Source organism: Dryobates pubescens, chromosome 31 (genome assembly GCF_014839835.1).
Source record: "Dryobates pubescens isolate bDryPub1 chromosome 31, bDryPub1.pri, whole genome shotgun sequence".
Taxonomy (NCBI): domain Eukaryota; kingdom Metazoa; phylum Chordata; class Aves; order Piciformes; family Picidae; genus Dryobates; species Dryobates pubescens.
In genome coordinates this window covers 11,011,388-11,029,656 of record NC_071642.1, presented here as the reverse complement: position 1 = coordinate 11,029,656, position 18,269 = coordinate 11,011,388, and the positions used below count along the sequence as shown (strand labels likewise).

At 60.5% G+C, this 18,269-nt stretch overlaps 1 protein-coding gene across 1 annotated transcript in view; it reads right to left on the bottom strand.

The window, feature by feature from the left end:
- ADAM9 (ADAM metallopeptidase domain 9) overlaps positions 1-18,097 on the bottom strand; it is a 31,406-nt gene extending 13,309 nt beyond the window's left edge. The window contains exons 1-9 of the mRNA XM_054174930.1: positions 18,013-18,097; positions 9,023-9,120; positions 7,261-7,325; positions 6,143-6,221; positions 5,130-5,206; positions 4,204-4,393; positions 3,252-3,317; positions 2,772-2,843; positions 1,861-2,030 (exon numbers count right to left, since the gene is read on the bottom strand). Coding sequence (XP_054030905.1) covers positions 1,861-2,030; positions 2,772-2,843; positions 3,252-3,317; positions 4,204-4,393; positions 5,130-5,206; positions 6,143-6,221; positions 7,261-7,325; positions 9,023-9,120; positions 18,013-18,097 — 902 coding nt within the window. The remainder of the gene's footprint in view (positions 1-1,860; positions 2,031-2,771; positions 2,844-3,251; positions 3,318-4,203; positions 4,394-5,129; positions 5,207-6,142; positions 6,222-7,260; positions 7,326-9,022; positions 9,121-18,012) is intronic.
- Between the last annotated feature and the right edge of the window lie 172 nt (positions 18,098-18,269).

Genomic DNA, 18,269 nt, shown 5'->3' with positions numbered 1-18,269 from the left:
AGAGATTTCTTTCCTTGTCAGCTTCCTCTCACTGCTCTTGGCTCCCACAGAGCCCTCACAGCTCAGGCACTCAGCACAGTGCACCACACTTCACTTCCAAGGGCTTGAGAAGCTTTTTCAGCCATTTCACTCCCTGCACCTGGACCCTGATGGAAGGCAAGGGGAGCAACCCCCCTGCCAAGGGCAGCTGGGCTGTGACCCTCATTCCAGCCCATTCCCCGTTCCCTGCCTTGGGCAGTGACTTCCCAAGGGCTGTGCTGTCTGCAGGAGAGGGAAGTGTCCAGGGACACATGTCCTGGGAGGAGGGCAGGGATGACAGCTCAGGAAGCTCCCTGCTGGTTTAAGGACACAGGGCAACATTAATGCCACATCTCAGGAGCTCAACCTGTGCAGCTGGCTCCTGCATTCCAACTGCAGGATCACTTCCCCCATTCCAAAGCCATGCCCTGCAGCAGGCAGAGAGTTCAAGGCCCTGGAGGGCTTAAATCCAACCAGATGACCCTGGCCAGGATCTAGCTATTGGTTGGGGAAAAGGATTCTCTCGTTTGGTTCCTTTCCTGTCCCACCTGCCCTGCAAGGCTTTACGCTGTGCTGGCTGCAGCCCCCGCGGTGCATGCAGCCCCCGCGGTGCATGCAGCCCCCGCGCCGCAGTGCATGCAGCCCCCGTGGTGCATGCAGCCCCCATGGTGCATGCAGCCCCCGCGCCGCAGTGCATGCAGCCCCCGTGGTGCATGCAGCCCCCGTGGTGCATGCAGCCCCCGCACCGCGGTGCATGCAGCTCCCGTGGTGCATGCAGCCCCCATGCCGCGGTGCATGCAGTCCCCATGGTGCATGCAGCCCCCGTGCCGCGGTGCATGCAGCCCCCGTGCCGCGGTGCATGCAGTCCCCGTGGTGCATGCAGCCCCCGTGCCGCGGTGCATGCAGTCCCCATGGTGCATGCAGTCCCCACGGTGCATGCAGCCCCCGTGCCGTGGTGCATGCAGTCCCCGTGGTGCATGCAGCCCCCGTGCCGCGGTGCATGCAGTCCCCATGGTGCATGCAGTCCCCACGGTGCATGCAGCCCCCGTGCCGTGGTGCATGCAGTCCCCGTGGTGCATGCAGCCCCCGTGCCGCGGTGCATGCAGTCCCCACGGTGCATGCAGCCCCCGTGCCGCAGTGCATGCAGTCCCCATGGTGCATGCAGCCCCCATGCCATGGTGCATGCACTTTGCATTCAAGCAACCCTGACAGAGGAGCTGCATGAAGTCTCCTTGTCACAGTGCATGAAGTTCCCATGTTGCATGCCATTTGCATGTCGTGTTGCATGCAGTTTCCATTCAGATAACCCTGATGAAGGACTTGCATGGAGTTTCCATGGTGTGTTACACCAAGCTTCCCTTCCCTTCCCTTCCCTCCCCATCAGGGTTCTCTGGGTGGAGCCTTCCCCCAGCACACCACAAGCACCGCAGGGCAGGTGGCAGAGCAAACCCAAGCCCTCAAATCCTCCTTGGCAAGAGAGCAGCAGGGCCCCGAGCCGGAAGCGCCACAGAGACCCTCCCAAAGCCGCCGAGGCCGGCAGCTGGCAGCAGCAGCTCCAGGCTGCCTGCGGGCAGCAGGGCAGCCGGGCTGGGAGCTGGGGCACTGAGGAGGGCAGGGGAGGTGCTGAGGACAGCAGGGGAGGCACCGAGGAGGGCAGGGCGGGCGCCGGGGAGGGCACCGAGGAGGGCAGGGCAGGCGCCGGGAGGGCAGGGCAGGGGAGGCACTGGGAGGGCAGGGCGGGCGCCAGGGAGGGCACCAAGGAGGGCAGGGCAGGCGCCGGGAGGGCAGGGGAGGTGCCGGAAGGGCAGGGGGGGCGCTGGGGAGGGCAGGGGAGGCGCTCACAGGACGAGCTGGGCGCTGTCGTGGCGCCGGCGCAGCACCAGGTTCCTCTCGCGCCACTGCACGAAGTTGGCCAGGACGTCGCCGGCCGCGCCCGCCGTGCTGATGCTGTTCTCCTGCTTCCAGATCTCCAGCCCCACCAGCACGATGCGGATGTTCAGCGCCAGGTACATCTGGGAGCCGAGCGGAGAGCGGCGTCGGAAGGCGCAGCCGCAGGCCGCATCCCTCCTGCGGCGGCAGGGGCAGCTCCAGCCACAGCAGGCTGCCCAGGGCCACTGCAAGGCTGAGCTTGAGTGGCTCCGGGGATGGGGCCTCAACCACAGCCCTGGGCAGCCTGCTCCAGTCTCTCCCCAGCCTCCCTGTGCAGAACTTCCTCCTGATGTCCAACCCACCCCTGCCCTGCTCCAGTCTCAAGCCATTGCTCCTCATCCTCTCACTCCAAGCCCTTCTATACAGCCCCTCCGCAGCCTTTCCCCAGGCCCCCTTCAGATACTGGAAGGCTGCTCTAAGGCCTCCCTGGAGCCTTCTCTTCTCCAGCCTCAGCTCTCCCAGCCTGTCCCTACAGGGGAGGTGCTCCAGCCCTCTGCTCATCTCTGTGGCCTCCTCTGGGCCCTCTCCCATTCTCAAGGCTGATGACCTGCAGGTGAGTTTAGAGCTGGAGCAGCTTTCACAGCAATGCACTGACCAAAGCCCAGCCAACAGCTCCTGCACCGCTCTGCAGCCCTGCTCCTCGGGCACGACTCCAGCAGGCGGCAACACAACAGCCAAGGAAGAGCTTTGGCTCCTGGCTTGCTCAAATCCTTCATCTGACTCTCATCAAAGCAGTGACAGCAGAGGGGAGGTGGAGCTTCCCGAGGTGGAAGTTGAGCCAAGTGCCCAGAGCTGCAGGGTGCTGCAGGGTAGCTTTGACTTACACTGTCCAGGAAGTTTGCCAGCTGCACCATGTGCTCTCTTACTTCTGTTTCACTCTTCCCAAAGTCTTCAAACTGCAAGACAAAGAAACTCAGTCATGGAAAAGATGAAGACAAGAGTTAGGGAAAAGGGAGGAAAAGCCCAAACTGCAAAACCAGGAACATGCCCACTGCTCTGGGCTGCCTCCAGACCTCCTGTCGAGGAGATGCTGCTCGAGGGGGCTGCATCCTGGCTGCTACTGCTCAACAGCTCAAAACTCAGGCACAAACCACCAGCCCAAGAGGTTTTCCTCACATGGTTACTCTGCCTCTCTGACAGCTGACTCTCCCCATGGACAGCACTGCACAGAAGGTGTTTGTTGACCTGCAGGCTGGCAGATCTGCACAACCTTGGCTGAAGCCTTTCAACCACTCATGAAGACCCAAGGACTTCCCAAGCCACCCCCTGGGGAGAAGGAAGGGAAAGCAGCACCCAGTCCTCACCTTCTCTTTGTCCACCACTATGAACAGCTCCACATATCTTGTTTGGTGCAGGACTGCTCTCTTCCTCTGCAGAAAACAGCAAAGCATTTCAGCCAACTTCAGTTTGCATTCAAAGGTAAACAAAGAAGCTCCAAGACACTGTCAGATTTCACTTGATCCAAGGCATGGCTTGGGACACACCCAAGGAACACCCTGCCAAGATGACAGGAAGCCAAAAGCAAGACTCCCACACAAGGATGGCTTCCCTGTGGTTCACACTCAAATTCAGCTGTACAGAGCCTTCTCCATGGCACAGCACTGTGCCCTTCTGCCCCAGGAGGTCCATGGGCTGCATCAAGAATTGTGGCCAGCAGGTTCTCCTCCTTTACTCTACCCCAGTAAGACCACATCTGGAGTACTGTGCCCAGTCCCAGCTTCCCCAGTTCAAAAGGGACAGGGATATGCAGGAGGGGGTCCAACAGAGGCTATGAGGATGATGAAGGGCCTGGAACATCTGTCTGAGGAGGAAAGGTTGAGAGCCCTGGGGCTGCTTAGTCTGGAGAAGAGAAGGCTGAGAGGAGATCTTAGTGATGGCTACAAACATCTGAAGGGTGGAGAGCAAGAAGACGCCAGGCGCTTCCTGGTGGTGTCCTGTGACAGGACAAGGGGCAAGGAGCCTCTCCAGTGAGGGAGGTGCTCCTGCCTTCAGAAGCTCTGCCCATGACCATCCTTGGCTGCCCCAGGTGCTCCTCGGGGTCCCTGGTTCCATGGCCCCGGCCCACCGCCCGCGCCGCGGTGCGCAGGAGCAGGAGGGAAGTGCAGCTGCTCCCTGGGGGCAGCTGAGGTCTGCAGCAGCACAGCAAACCCTCTGAATCCCAAAGCTTTGAGGTATGTGTTAAGCCCCAGGGAAGCTGATAAGCTGCTTCCAGCACTCCCAAAATGCATGGTGGGGAGAGAACAGTGGAGCACTCACCCGCAGCAGCTGGGTCATGCTGGGGTGGTGACTCTCCTCTGCATGGTCCTTTGCCTGCTCTCCAGTGGCCACTCCACAGGTGCTGGGCTCCTGCCTGACGTCCTCCAGTCGATACAAGATGTGTTCAGAGCCAGCAGAGGAGCCCATGGGCTCAATTCCATAGGTGATGCTCCCTATGGTCACCAAACCCCTAAGATGGGGGAGAGTGTGAGAGAAACTCTTGCCTTAAGCCCAGAGGGAGGTCACCCAGATTCGTGCAGCAGAGAAAGGAGCAATTCTTCTTGGCTAACCAAAGGCATGGCTCACTCTCACTCCTTGCAGCATGATGTGCTTCATGTCAAGCCTCAGCACAGCTGCTCCCAGGGCAGGGCCTTCCCAAACACACTGAATTGTTGAAAGAGCCTGCACTGCCCAAAAGCTCAGCCCCAGGCCTTGAGCAGAAATGCCTCAGGTCAGCTCCTGCTGCCACTGTGGTGCCTGACATGGCACTGCCAAGAAACCCCAAGCCTCCAAAGACAAAGAAATTAGCTGAAAGCAGGGGAAATTGCCCAGCAAACTGCATGTGCAGGAGCTCAAGGGGCAAAAAGTGCAGCCTGGGCTGTGACTCTTCATGTTGACACCACGTGCTGCTCCCTGGAGTGAGCATCCATCCAAGGCAGAAAAGCAGCCAAAGCTTGTGTCAGAGAACAGCTTCACCCTGCTGACAAACTGCAGCTTGCTTAATGCCACTGCAAGTGGCTCTGAGCTGTGTGAATAAAGCCACCACAGACAGGCTGCACACAGGCACAGCCCACTGCAGCCTGGCCCTGGCCCATCCCTCCCTGCCTGGCTGAGCAGCAGTTAAACATCAGAGCAGGAGTTTTGTTTCAGGCTCAGCAAGCTGTGACTCAGGTGACAAAGGGAACACAAAGGAGGAGTTGTGCTACCTGAGCCCTGAGCAGGTGCTGACAGCAACCACAGAATCCAGGCTCCCCTCCACATATCCCTGGTAGTGGCAGTGATCCTGGATGGGAGAAGAAGGGCAGGTTACACACACACCTCCCACAGGTGTCTGCACACCCACTGTGAGCTCTGGCTGGCTGCACCTCCACCCTGAGAGCCACAGAACCACAGAATGCACTGGGTTGGAAGGGACCTTTAAAGGTCATCTACTGCACCCCACTGCAGTAAGCAGGGAGACTCTGGCACAGGCTGCCCAGGGAGGCTGTGGCTGCCCCCTCCCTGGAGGTGTTCCAGGCCAGGCTGGATAAGGCCTTGAGCAGCCTGGGCTGGTGGGAGGTGTCCCTGCCCATGGCTGGGGGTTGGAACTGGACAAGTTTTAAGGTCCCTTCCAACCCAAACCATTCTGTGAGCCAGTAACTGCATTTCTTGACTGTGAGCCACCCAGCTCTGAAGTTCTGTCCTCCACCCTGCCTCAAATATTCTGAGGCCAGCCCCTCCCTACTGCTCTGGGCCAAATCACCACACTCAGTCTGCTAGAAAACAGCCCTGCAAGGCTGACTCGCACATGTCCTCTCCCTGGCAGGGACATGACAGGCACCTGCCACAGCAGCCAGAGTGTGGCCAGCAGGAGCAGTCCCCATGCCTGGAGCTGTTCAAGAACCCTGTGGCCATGGCACCTGGGGCCATGGTGGTGCTGGGTTGCTGGTTGGCCTGGATGATCTCAGAGACCTTTTCCAACTCCAAGAGCTGCATGATTCTGTGCCTCTGTACCTGACAAGCAAGAGAGCATTTCCTTCCCAGAGAAAAGCAGCTTTTAACCAGGCAGCAATCACCTCCAGCCAAGCAAACTCAGGCCTGTGACAAGCTCCAAACTCAAGGCTCCTCAGCAGCAGGAGTGCAGAGGTCTAACAGTGCTGTCATGTCCTGACTCCCTCATCCTGCAGGGATTCAGAGCTCAAGGCACCTTCAGTAAGGGATCAAAAGAAAGAAATCCTACCTGGACATCTGGATAGTCAGATTGCAACTTCCCCTCCTTGCTGTAGGTATAAACAGTGAAATCTTTGGGCAGCAGTTCTCTGCACAGGAGGGGAGAAGGAAGACAAGGGCAAATCACTCCCTGCCTGGGGCACAGGGCAGATCTTATAGCCTCATCAATATGTCAATGCAGCTGGACAAGGAAGCAGCCCCAGGGAAATCCCTTCCAAATTAAGAGAGGAGCTGTGCTTTCCCCCAGCAAAGTCCAAGGGATCACAAGTGTGGAACTGGCAATCTCCTGAGCCCAAGCCCCTGCCCCTGGCCAAGTGAAACAAGCCTCAAACCTCTCTCAGCTGTGCTGAAGCTTTGCTGCCATGCAGAATAAAGCATGACATAAAGAAGAGAGGCAGCACTCAGCCCTGCTGCATCTGACCTCTCTTCCTCCCTCGGGAAGGAAGCCTCCCACGGCCCAGCCTGCTGGCCCCCGTGGCACAGCCACACAGGAGCTGCCTTCCCACGCTGCTGAGGGGCAGGCCTTGCCAAGAGGCAGCTGGAGATCCCCAGGGGCTTGTCCATTCCTCTGGTTCTGCCTCCTGTCTGTCAGGAGGGCACTTTGGAGAAGCAACAGCCTGAGGAAGGGTAACTTGCTGCTGCTGCAAGCAGCTCCTTCAAAATGAAGCTCAAGGCAGACAACTCTGTTTTGTCTGGCATTTATGGGTGTCAAGGCCTGGGATATGAAGTCAGCTTCCTCATTTATGAAGTGTTCCTCTGCCACTGAGACAGGAAAAAAACCCCAACAAAACAATAAACAAACTCCTGAAGAAAGCAAAACTGTTTGCTTGCAGTGCAGCTGAGTTTGTTGGCTTTCAGCTGTGAGTGGAGAGAGTTAGCCCCAGGTCCCCCTGAGCAACCTGCTGCTTCCCTCTCTTGAGGGGATCACCAGGGCTGGCTGCAGCACTTCAGCTTCCTGGCTGCTGGCCAGGCCCCAGGGACTCAATCCCCAGGGACTCAATCCCCTTCTGCAGAGCCAGCAGGGAGCCACACTCCTCACAGAGCCTCCAGAGCCACAACTCTCCCTCCCAGCTCCTGATTTGGCCAGGAGGAGCAGGATCTGATTACAGAAAGCAGTTCAGCACTCACTTGTTCTTCTGCAGGTGGATGGTGTACTCCTTCCCCTCTACCTTGATGGCATAGGACACCTGGTCCTGAAGACAAAAAAGGATTGCATTTTACTCCTCTTAATGGAAAAAACATCCTCTGAAATCACAGAATGGCCTAGGCTGGAAGGGGTCCCAGAGATCATCTACAGCAACCCCCCTGCCATGCCCAGGGACACCTCCCAACTAGACTTGGTTGCTCAAGGCCTCACCCAGCCTGGCCTTCAACACCCCCAGGGAGAAGCCATCCACAACCTCCCTGGGCAGCCTACTTCAGAGCCTCAGCACCCTCCTACAGAAGAACTTCTTCCTCAGCTCCACTCTAACCCTGCTCTGCCTCAGCTTCAAACCATTCCCCCTTGGCCTGGCTCCAGACACCCTCAGCAAAAGTCCCTCTGCAGCCTTCCTGGAGGATGCCTTCAGCTATTGCAAGGCAGCTCTGAGGTCCCCCTGGAGCCTTCTCTTCCCCAGGCTGAACACCCCCAGCTCCCTCAGCAGAGCTGCTCCAGCCCTGCCAAACAAGAGCACATCTCCAGGAGCTCCAGCCCTGTGTGACCTCAGCACTGGGAGCACTGCTGCCACCTCCTGCAACTGGGGACCAGTTGTGCTCTGAGCCTTTCCAGGTACAGGCCCAGCTGCTGGAGCTGCAGCTGACAGCCACAGACTTCACAGCACCTCCAAGAGGGATGCAGAATTCTCTCAGCCTGAGCTGCCTCTCCCAGCTGGTTCTCGCTGGCAGCTCAGTGCTGGCCCCAGCAGCAGCCGCTCCCAGGACACTGAGCCCCGGAGGCCTCACAGGGAGACACAGGCCACAGCCACCAGGATTTGCTCTGGTTCCTGCCAGAGCAGAGCCAGGGACTGCCATGTCCACACACTGAGCTGATAACCTTTCCTTTCCCTGGCTTGCTGCTTGCAGCAGAGCAGCAACAGCCACACGTGGCTGAGCCTGAACTGCCCCTACCTCAGGAGCCTGGCACCTGCTCCTGAGGGCCTGGGGGAGGGCACATGAAGGAAGCTGCTTCAAAACAGCTTTGTGGCTTTCCTACTCCTTGTGGCTGAGCCTTCCAGAGACTAAAAACCTCTCTCAGTTACTGGAAAAGAGCAATGCAGTTTCACTGCTGAACACTCTCAGTGAGCCACCACCTCCAAGCTCTACACTCTGCAATCAGAGTCCTCAGGTCCCGTGGGGAGGAGCTGAATGGCCTAAGCTCTATGCTCAGTGCTCCAGCAGGAGCTGGGAGAGTGCCAGGCATTCCTGCTACCCTTAAATCCTGCCAGTGCTGGGAAGATTTGTGACTAAAGCCAGCAGGTCTGACCCAAGTCCTTTGAAAGGTGCAGTCTTTAGTTAGGTGGCTGCAGCAGAGGAGTTGGGAAGTCCTGCTGGAGGTTGTTTCATCTGCCCCCTGCTCAAAGCAGGACCAGCTGCAGAGCTGGCACAGGCTGCTCAGGGCCTCCTCCAGCCAGACTTTGAGCATATTCCAGGCTGATCATTCCACCACCTCTTCATCTCTCACTCCAGTGCTCAACAACCCTCAGCATGCAACTTTCACACCTGGGTCACAAACCCACTCTGGCAGCTTGAGCCTCTGGAGCAGGGAGGGCTCTACCATCCCTCAGCTCCAGGTGGATGGACAGGTTCTTGTTTGTTACTAGAGGAGAGAGGTTTGTGTTTTGTCAGAGTTTCAGGTCAGGTCTGGGTGGACCTCAGCAGGAAGCAGCTCCTAAACTGAAGGCACTTCAAGCACCTGTGCCGAGGAGACGTTGGAGGCCTCTCGCCGCTCCCTCCCCAGCCTCTGAGGGATGACAACTTCATAGGAAGCCAACTCAGAGACCTCCTGGAAACCTGCAGAGCAGAACAGAAACAGTGGGGAAGGAGCAAAGCAACCAGAAGGATAAAGCTCAGGGAGGAAAGGGCTGTCTCATGACAAGCCCCTTCAGCAGGAAGGAGGCAGCCCAGGACTGCAGCTCGGGTCTCCAGCTCATCCCTGGGCTGCTTGCTGTGGCTCTGCAGCACAGCACAGGGCAGGGTCCTCATCACACACTCACAGGAGACAACACAGCCCCGAGGAGCCAGAGGCAGTTACAGACCTGTAACCCAAAGAGAACAAGCCAGGGGTCCTGAGGCACACAGGAGGGGCACAGAGCAGATCTCAGAGCCAAGCACACTTGGATTGCTTTGCCAAAGGCCAAAGAAAACAGCACACACACAGCACAGGAGGGCAGGGGATGGAAGGGACCTCTGGAGATGGTGGAGTCCAAACCCCTGCCACAGCAGGGTCACCCAGGGCAGGTCACACAGGTGCTCAGCCAGACCTCCAGGTGGTTTCAATTGACAGCTCCAAGTGCTGTCTTCCAAGCACCTCTCTGCTACACCACCAGCAGCCTTCAGCAGCAGGAATCGGAGCACTTCCCAAGCAGGTCAGCACAGAGCTTGCTCAAGGACACAGAGGCAGTGCCAGGAGCAGGTGTGCTGCACAGCAAAGCTGCAGAACCACAGCAGCTCCTGTCCCCCCTGCCTGGCTGAGCTTCCAGAGGCTCCAGCAGTCCTGTGCTTCCCAGAGCAGAGCTCAGGCTCACGCCCTCGCCCCGCAGCCAAACCTCTGACACAAGGCTGCTGCTGCTCAGGAAGGTTCTTAGAGAGCTCTTAAGGGCCTCAGAAAAACAAGGGGGGTGAAACAGAACTCCTGCCACAAAGCAGCCTCTCTGCAGATCACTTGTTTAGGAAGGACATCGAGACACTTGAACGTGTCCAGAGAAGGGCAACAAGGCTGGTGAGAGGCCTTGAGCACAAGCCCTATGAGGAGAGGCTGAGGGAGCTGGGATTGTTTAGCCTGGAGAAGAGAAGGATCAGAGGCGACCTCATTGCCCTCTACAACTACCTGAAGGGTGGTTGTAGCCAGGTGGGGGTTGGTCTCTTCTCCCAGGCAACCAGCACCAGAACAAGGGGACACAGTCTCAAGTTGTGTCAGGGGAGGTTTAGACTCGAGGTGAGGAAAAAGTTCTTCACTGAGCGAGTCATTCGTCATTGGAATGGGCTGCCCAGGGAGGTGGTGGAGTCGCCGTCCCTGGAGGTGTTCAAGGGGAGATTGGACGTGGCGCTTGGTGCTATGATCTAGTTGTGAGGTCTGTTGGAACAGGTTGGACTTGATGATCCTTGGGGTCTCTTCCAACCTTAGTTACTGTGATACTGTGATACTGTGATACTTCCTAAATGCTTTGCATGTGCAACATCAGCCAGAGCCTCCGGAGCAAACAGCAACCTGCAGCCAAGCTTCCCTCCCAGGGCAGCAGTCCAGTGCCAGCCACAGCTGCCCAACACCACCACACTGCACATGGACCTCCCCTGCCCCATCCACAGCCACTGCTGCCTCAGGAGCTGCTCCCCTGGCAAGCAGGAGGTTGCTCACCCAGGACTGCAGGAGCAACAGTTTGGCTAGCTCATGGCAATGGAATCAGTGAGCTCATCAGTGGAGCCTCAGCTTCCTGACTGCAAGGCAGGGGGAAGAGAGCAGCCAGCCTCCTGGCACTGGGAGCCTGCAGCCAGCCTCCTGGCACTGGGAGCCTGCAGCCAGCCTCCTGGCACTGGGAGCCTGCAGCCAGCCTCCTGGCACTGGGAGCCTCCAGCCAGCCTCCTGGCACTGGGAGCCTGCAGCCAGCCTCCTGGCACTGGGAGCCTCCAGCCAGCCTCCTGGCACTGGGAGCCTCCAGACACAATCCCCAAATCCACCCTCCCTGGAGGTGTTCAGGGCCAGGCTGGATGAGGCCCTGAGCACCCTGGGCTGGTGGGAGGTGTCCCTGCCCAGGGCAGGGGGTTGGCACTGGAGGATCTTTAAGGCCTCTCCAAGCCAAAGCAGCTCTGCTGGGGGGGGGGGGCAGGGGGCTGCCCAGCAGCAGCTTCATCACTTCCAGGGACTGTTGGACACAAGGGATTCAGAGCAGAGCTAAAGCTGCTGGAAAGAGCCCTCCTGCTGCCAGGCTGCAGAGAGCAGGGTGCCTGCAGGCAGGGCAGGCGGGGCAGGGCGGGGCGGGCGGGGCAGGCGGGGCAGGGTGGGGCGGGGCAGGGCGGGGCTGCTTCCTTCCCCAGCAGCAGCACAGCTCTCCTCTGCGCGGCGCTGCTCTGCACCTGCTGCTTCCCCACGACAGCCTTCACTGGGGGGTAGTGACACCGGGACACCGGACACCATGGCACCGGGACACCATGGTACCGGGACACCGGAACACCATGGCACCATGGCACCGGGACACCATGGTACCGGGACACCGGACACCATGACACCGGGACACCATGGCACCGGGACACCATGGTACCGGGACACCGGACACCATGACACCGGGACACCATGGCACCGGGACACCATGGTACCGGGACACCGGAACACCATGACACCGGGACACCATGGCACCGGGACACCATGGCACCGGGACACCGGGACACCATGGCACCGGGACATCATGACACCATGACACTGGGACACCATGGCACCGGGACACCGGAACACCATGACACCGGGACACCATGGCACCGGGACACCGGGACACCATGGCACCGGGACATCATGACACCATGACACTGGGACACCATGGCACCGGGACACCATGGCACCAGGACATCATGACACCATGACACTGGGACACCATGGCACCGGGACACCGGAACACCATGACACCGGGACACCATGGCACTGGGACACCATGGCACCGGGACACCATGGCACCATGGCACCGGGATACCGGGACACCGGGACACCATGGCACCGGGACACCATGGCACCATGGCACCGGGACACCATGACACCATGACACTGGGACACCATGACACCGGGACACCATGACACCATGACACTGGGACACCATGACACCATGACACTGGGACACCATGGCACTGGGACACCATGGCACTGGGACACCATGGCACCGGGACATCATGACACCATGGCACTGGGACACCATGGCACTGGGACACCATGGCACCGGGACACCGGGACACCATGACACCGGGACATCATGACACCATGACACTGGGACACCATGGCACCGGGACATCATGACACCATGACACTGGGACACCATGGCACCGGGACACCATGGCACCGGGACACCGGAACACCATGACACCGGGACACCGGAACACCATGACACCGGGACACCATGGCACCGGGACACCATGGCACCGGGACACCAGGACACCATGACATTGGGACATCGGGACACCATGACACCATGACACCGGAACACCATGACATTGGGACACCAGGACACCGGGACACCAGGACAGGCCTCTGGAGGCTGCCTCAGGACGTGCTCCAGCAGCAGAGGGCAGGGGTAAGCTCGGCAGTGCTCGGAAAGCAGAGGGGCTCCCCGGGAGCCGCCTGCAGGCAGAGCAGAGGGCAGTGAATCATCAGCAACGCTGGGAGGGATTTCTGGGAAGAGCTGGGACTCGGAGAGGCTTCCTCAGAGCAACAGCAGCAGAGCACAACAACTTTCAGCAGTTGCTCTCCAGCAGTTCTCCCTCTGCTTTCTGCTCTCCTTCCCTCCCTTCACCACCCCCCAGCCCAGGAGGTGATTTTGGGTGCAAGACTTTGTTCTTCCCTTCCTCGTGGTACACCCTGGCTCCTGCTCAGGTGGCTGTCAACCAGCACCCCTGGGTCCTTTCCACATCCCACCACCAGCCCCCCCAGGCCAGCAGCTTGTGTCCAGCAGGAGCACCCACGGCAGCTACCCTCCCCTTGCAGCCAGCCTGCTCCCAGCCTGCCTGCCCGCTGGCACACGGCAGCCACCGCTGGCCGCCCTCGGGGGCGCCAGGGGGAGCCAATGAAAGGGACAAGTCAAGCAGAAACCCTGCCCCTCATCATCCTCCCACCTTCCAGCGAGGGGACAGCCTCTGCCCTGCCCAGAAACACAAATCCTGAGAGATGCTCAGAGGGCTGAAGAACCTCCCCTGTGGGGACAGGCTGGGAGAGCTGGGGCTGTTCAGCCTGGGAGACCTCAGAGCAGCCTTCCAGTACCTGAAGGGGCTCCAGGAGAGCTGGGGAGGGACTCTGGGCAAGAGCTGGGAGTGACAGGGTGAGGAACAATGGCTTTGAGCTGGGGGAGGGCAGATTGAGACTGGAGATGAGGAAGAAATTCTTGATAGTGAGGCTGGGGAGACTCTGGCACAGGTTGCCCAGGGAGGCTGTGGCTGCCCCATGCCTGAAGGTGTTCAAGGCTGGATGAGGCTGGTGGGAGGTGTCTTTAAGGTTCCTTCCAACCCAGACCAGCTTTCCTGGAGCCCCCCCCAGGCAATGGAAGGCTGCTATGAGGTCTCCCTGGAGCCTTCACTTCCCCATGCTGAGCATGCTGCCTGTGGTCCATCCCTGGGTGGACCCCAGCTGAAGCATCTCCAAAGAGAGGGGAAAAAACAACAGCCAAACCAACCCAAGTGCATCTGCTAGGTTTATCTTGTCTCATTGCAGCCTGCCTTTAATTGCCAGGCACATAGGAAGGTGGCAAATAGGAAGAGGTGAGTCACCTTCCCCTCCCCACCCCAGGTCCACAGGAGGAATTCCGTGGCGTGTGGGAGCCTGAAAGCCACCAGGAGGCTGCAGCTCTCCAGACACTGAGGTCAGCTCTCAGCCTGCTTGCTGCTGGCAGGTGAGGTCTGTGCTCAGCAGAAGCCAAGCTGCAGCTCCTGTCTGCACAGAGCCTGACAGGCCTGCAGGTTTGTTTCACACTCAAGCAGGGTGAAAGGCACTTCTCTGAGTGGCTTCCTGGGGTGCTGGGCATCACTGAGGGTGCTGAGCTGCTCTCCAGAGCAGCTAGAGCTAGAGCCTAGCAAAGCTCTACCTCCCTCCTGCTGAAATCCTGACCTATGCTGTAAGTGTTTCCTGTCTAGACTCTCACTACTGCTCCTGCCCATTCTAAAGCCACAAGAGAGCAGCTGCTCTGGTCCCCCCAGAAGGAATCCCTCTCCTCTGGCACTCTCTCAGCAGCCAGATCCTCAGAACCTTCTTGCAAGGAGAGACAGAGCCAAGCCACACTGTGCTCTGCTGCAGGGCACCTAACCTGCCCAGCACACCCTTCCTCCTGGCTCAGTGGCCCTGGAGCCACAGAATCACAGAATTGTTTGGGTTGGAAAAGGCCTCCAAGATCACCCAGCTCAACCAACAACCCAACACCACCATGGCCACTAAACCATAGCCCCAGGGGCCATGGCCACACGTTTCTTGACCACCTCCAGGCATGAGGACTCCCCTGGGCAGGCTCTGCCAATCCCTGGCAGCAAAGACATTTTTCCTCATCCAACCTGCATCAGGAACAGTGTGGCCAGCAGCAGCAGGGAGGTCATTCTGCCCCTGTACACTGCACTGGTTAGGCCACACCTCGAGTCCTGTGTCCAGTTCTGGGCTCCTCAGTTCAGGAAGGAGGTTGAGTTGCTGGAGCGTGCCCAGAGAAGGGCAACAAAGTTGGTGAGGGGTTTGGAACACAGCCCTGTGAGGAGAGGCTGAGGGAGCTGGGGTTGCTTAGCCTGGAGAGGCAGAGGCTCAGGGGAGACCTCATTGCTCTTTCCAACTCCCTGAAGGGAGGTTGTAGCCAGGTGGAGGTTGGTCTCTTCTCCCAGGCAGCCAGCACCAGAACAAGAGGACACAGTCTTAAGCTGCACCAAGGGAGGTTTAGGCTGGAGGTCAGGAAGAAGTTCTACACAGAGAGAGTGATTGCCCACTGGGATGGGCTGCCCAGGGAGGTGGTGGAGTCACCATCACTGGAGGTGTTCAGGAGGAGACTTGATGGGGTGCTTGGTGCCATGGGTTAGTTGATTAGGTGGTGCTGGAGGATAGGTTGGACTGAATGATCTTGAAGGTCTCTTCCAACCTGGTCTATTCTATTCTATTCTATTCTATTCTATTCTATTCTATTCTAAACTTAAGCCTCCCCTGGCACAATCTGAGGCCGTTTCCTCTCCTATCACCTGACACTAAGGAGACCAACCCCCTTGCACCCCGGCAGCCTTGCCCATGGGAAGCAGCTCTTCACACACAGCCCACTCCTTCCTCCCCTCACAGCTGTGGGGATGTCAACTTGCCTCACCCAGGGGAGGCTCATGGGAAAGCTTCTCCTTGGAGATGTCACAGCCTCTGCGCTGGCCACCAAAGGAGGCCAGGCAAGAGAGACTCCATCACAGACCTCTCAATGGAGCTGAGCAAATAAACTTCTCTTTTTAATCTGAGCTTGAGAATGCCCCAGACCAGCACAGCCACAGAAATCAACTTTCCAACTTCCTTTCTGGGGAAACAAAGCTCCACAAGAGGCAGCGTCAGGGCCTCTGAAATTCCTTTCCTCTTCTCACTCTTCACATGGAGGAAATAGCCACAAAAGCCTCTTTGCTGCATGATTGTCCCAGATCTGGGGAAACAGGGCTGAGGCAGTGCTGGGTCTTTCATGAGCTTACCAAAGGCACTAACCAAACAGCAGCTCCCCAGGACCTCAAACCCAAGCGGTTGGAGGAGTCCCCATTCCCAGAGGTGGCCAAGCAAGGTGTGGCCATGGCACCTGGGGCCATGGCTTAGTGGCCACGGTGGGGTTGGGTTGCTGGTTGGACTGGAGTTCTTTTCCAACCCAAAGAACTCAGTGATGCTACAAAACTGAGAGTGGTGACTTGCCTCTTCCCTCTCCTTCACACCCAGACCCAAGACGCAGGAGGCTCATCGCAGATGCGGCATCGCCAGCTGGGACAGAGGCTTCAGGAGGCAGGGAGCAAGAGCAGCTGGAGCCACTCAGGAACCTGCATGTCCTCCTGCCCATGGGTAGCAACCAAAACATCCCTCCTCAAAGCACCACCCACTGCCCTGCAAGCACAAACAGCCACAGTGCTGGAGAGGCACCACCAAAGGCTTCGCTCCTGGGCTCGCTGGCACCACAGCCTCCAGCACCAGGAGCCAAAGCCACCTTCCACAGCTGGGCTCCTGTCTAGCACGCAGCTCACACCTACCAGGAGCAGCACAGCAAGTGAGAGGCAGGAGACTGGCAGCACAGCACCCCTCAGGGAGAGATCCTCACCACAAGAGCACTGCTGCTCAGCAGGAAGCATCCACAGTGGTTTGAGGAAAGGCTCCTCCAGGAGGCAGCCCTGGCTGTGCGTTAAGGACAAGCACAGGAGTGCCACAGGGCACCTAGCCCGTGGGGAGGAGGTAAACAACAGCAGAGAAGACATTTCTGCCCATCAGGCACGCAGCACACCAGAGTCAGCAGCAGGCAGCCCATTAGCAGAAGGGTTCCAGCTCCTGCACAGCCTGCTAAGAGCCCACAGAGAGCACGGTGCCCGCTGGCTGCCCTGTGCAAGGGCACTGTGCTGTGCCCCAGCCTCATCCTCCTGAGGGTGAGCTCTGCCAGGGCCCTGGCACCGCGGTGGCTGAGGCCACCCAAACCGAGAGGGGCAAGACACACACAGCCCTGCATGCATCCCTGGAGAGGCAGAGGGCACGATGTGGGTGTCCTGCCACCTCAGCACAGCAACACAGCATCCCCTGGGCACTCCAGTTCCAGCGCTGTGCCCAGGACCTGCTCACACCCACAGTTTGGGGAGAAGCTGCCCACCCCAGCACAGGCTTCAGAGGCTCTCCTGTACGTGGACTGTCAGCTGATAAGATCTGGGCAGCAGTGCCCGGCCTGGCACAGGAGGGCTGGGGCAAGCCAGCGTTCCCAGGCACCCACAGACTCCAGCAGGTGTGCGGGGACACCCCCAGCCCCGCGGCCGGGGTGGCCTGCTCCAGTTCCAGGGTTCAGACTAAGGTCCTGCTGTCCTCTCGACCCCTCTGTCGAGCAGCAGAGCCGGTCCCGCCCAGGGCCCAGGCTGTGTCACCGCCTGCAGCACCCTGCCCCACACCCCTGCGACCCCCGCGGCACCGGGGGGGATCCCCCTGCTCGCCCGGCCCCGCACCGGGGGGATCCCCCTGTCCGCACAGCCCCGCACCGAGAGGGGGATCCCCCTGCCTGCACAGCCCCACACCGGGGAGGGACCAACTGCCCGCACGGCCCCGCACCGGGGGGGAACCCCCTGCCCGCACGGCCCCGCACCGGGGGGGATCCCCCTGCCCGCACGGCCCCGCACCGGGGGGGATCCCCCTGCCCGCCCGGTCCCGCACCGGGGGGAGATCCCCCTGCCCGCCCGGTCCCGCACCGGGGGGAGATCCCCCTGCCCGCCCGGCCCCGCACCGGGGGGAGATCCCCCTGCCCGCCCGGCCCCGCACCGGGGGGAGATCCCCCTGCCCGCCCGGCCCCGCACCGGGGGGAGATCCCCCTGCCCGCACGGCCCCGCACCGGGGGGAGATCCCCCTGCCCGCCCGGCCCCGCACCGGGGGGAGATCCCCCTGCCCGCCCGGCCCCGCACCGGGGGGAGATCCCCCTGCCCGCACGGCCCCACACCGGGGGGAGATCCCCCTGCCCGCACGGCCCCACACCGGGGGGGACTCCCCTGCCCGCCCGGCCCCGCACCGGGGGGAGATCCCCCTGCCCGCCCGGCCCCGCAGCGGGGGGAGATCCCCCTGCCCGCACGGCCCCGCAGCGGGGCCGGCCGGGGGGGGCCGGGCAGGGCCCCAAGCGCTCAGCAAAAGGAACCGGGGCGGGGGGAAAGCTTCCGCTCCACCTGCAGCCCTGGGGGCCAGGCCGGGCCCTGACAGCGCCGAGCACAGCGAATGGGCTGCGAGACCTCCTCGGGCGACGAGGCGAGGCCGGGGCCGGGGAGCGGGGCCGGGGCACTCACCCGCGCGGAGCGGCTGCCCGGGCACGGCCAGCAGCAGGCAGAGGCAGAGGCAGCTGCGGGCAGCCCGGGCCCAGGCCCAGTCCATGGCGGTCGCCGTCCGCATCGCCCCTCCCGGCTGGGGCGCTGGGTCCGGCCGGCGGCCCGCGGCCTTATGGGGCCGGCCGGGGCCTGCGCTGCGCCGCCCCGGGGCGGGGCTGTGCCGCTCCGCCCGCAGCGCCGCGGGGCCGGTACCGGCGACGGCGCTGCGGGGGCCCCGG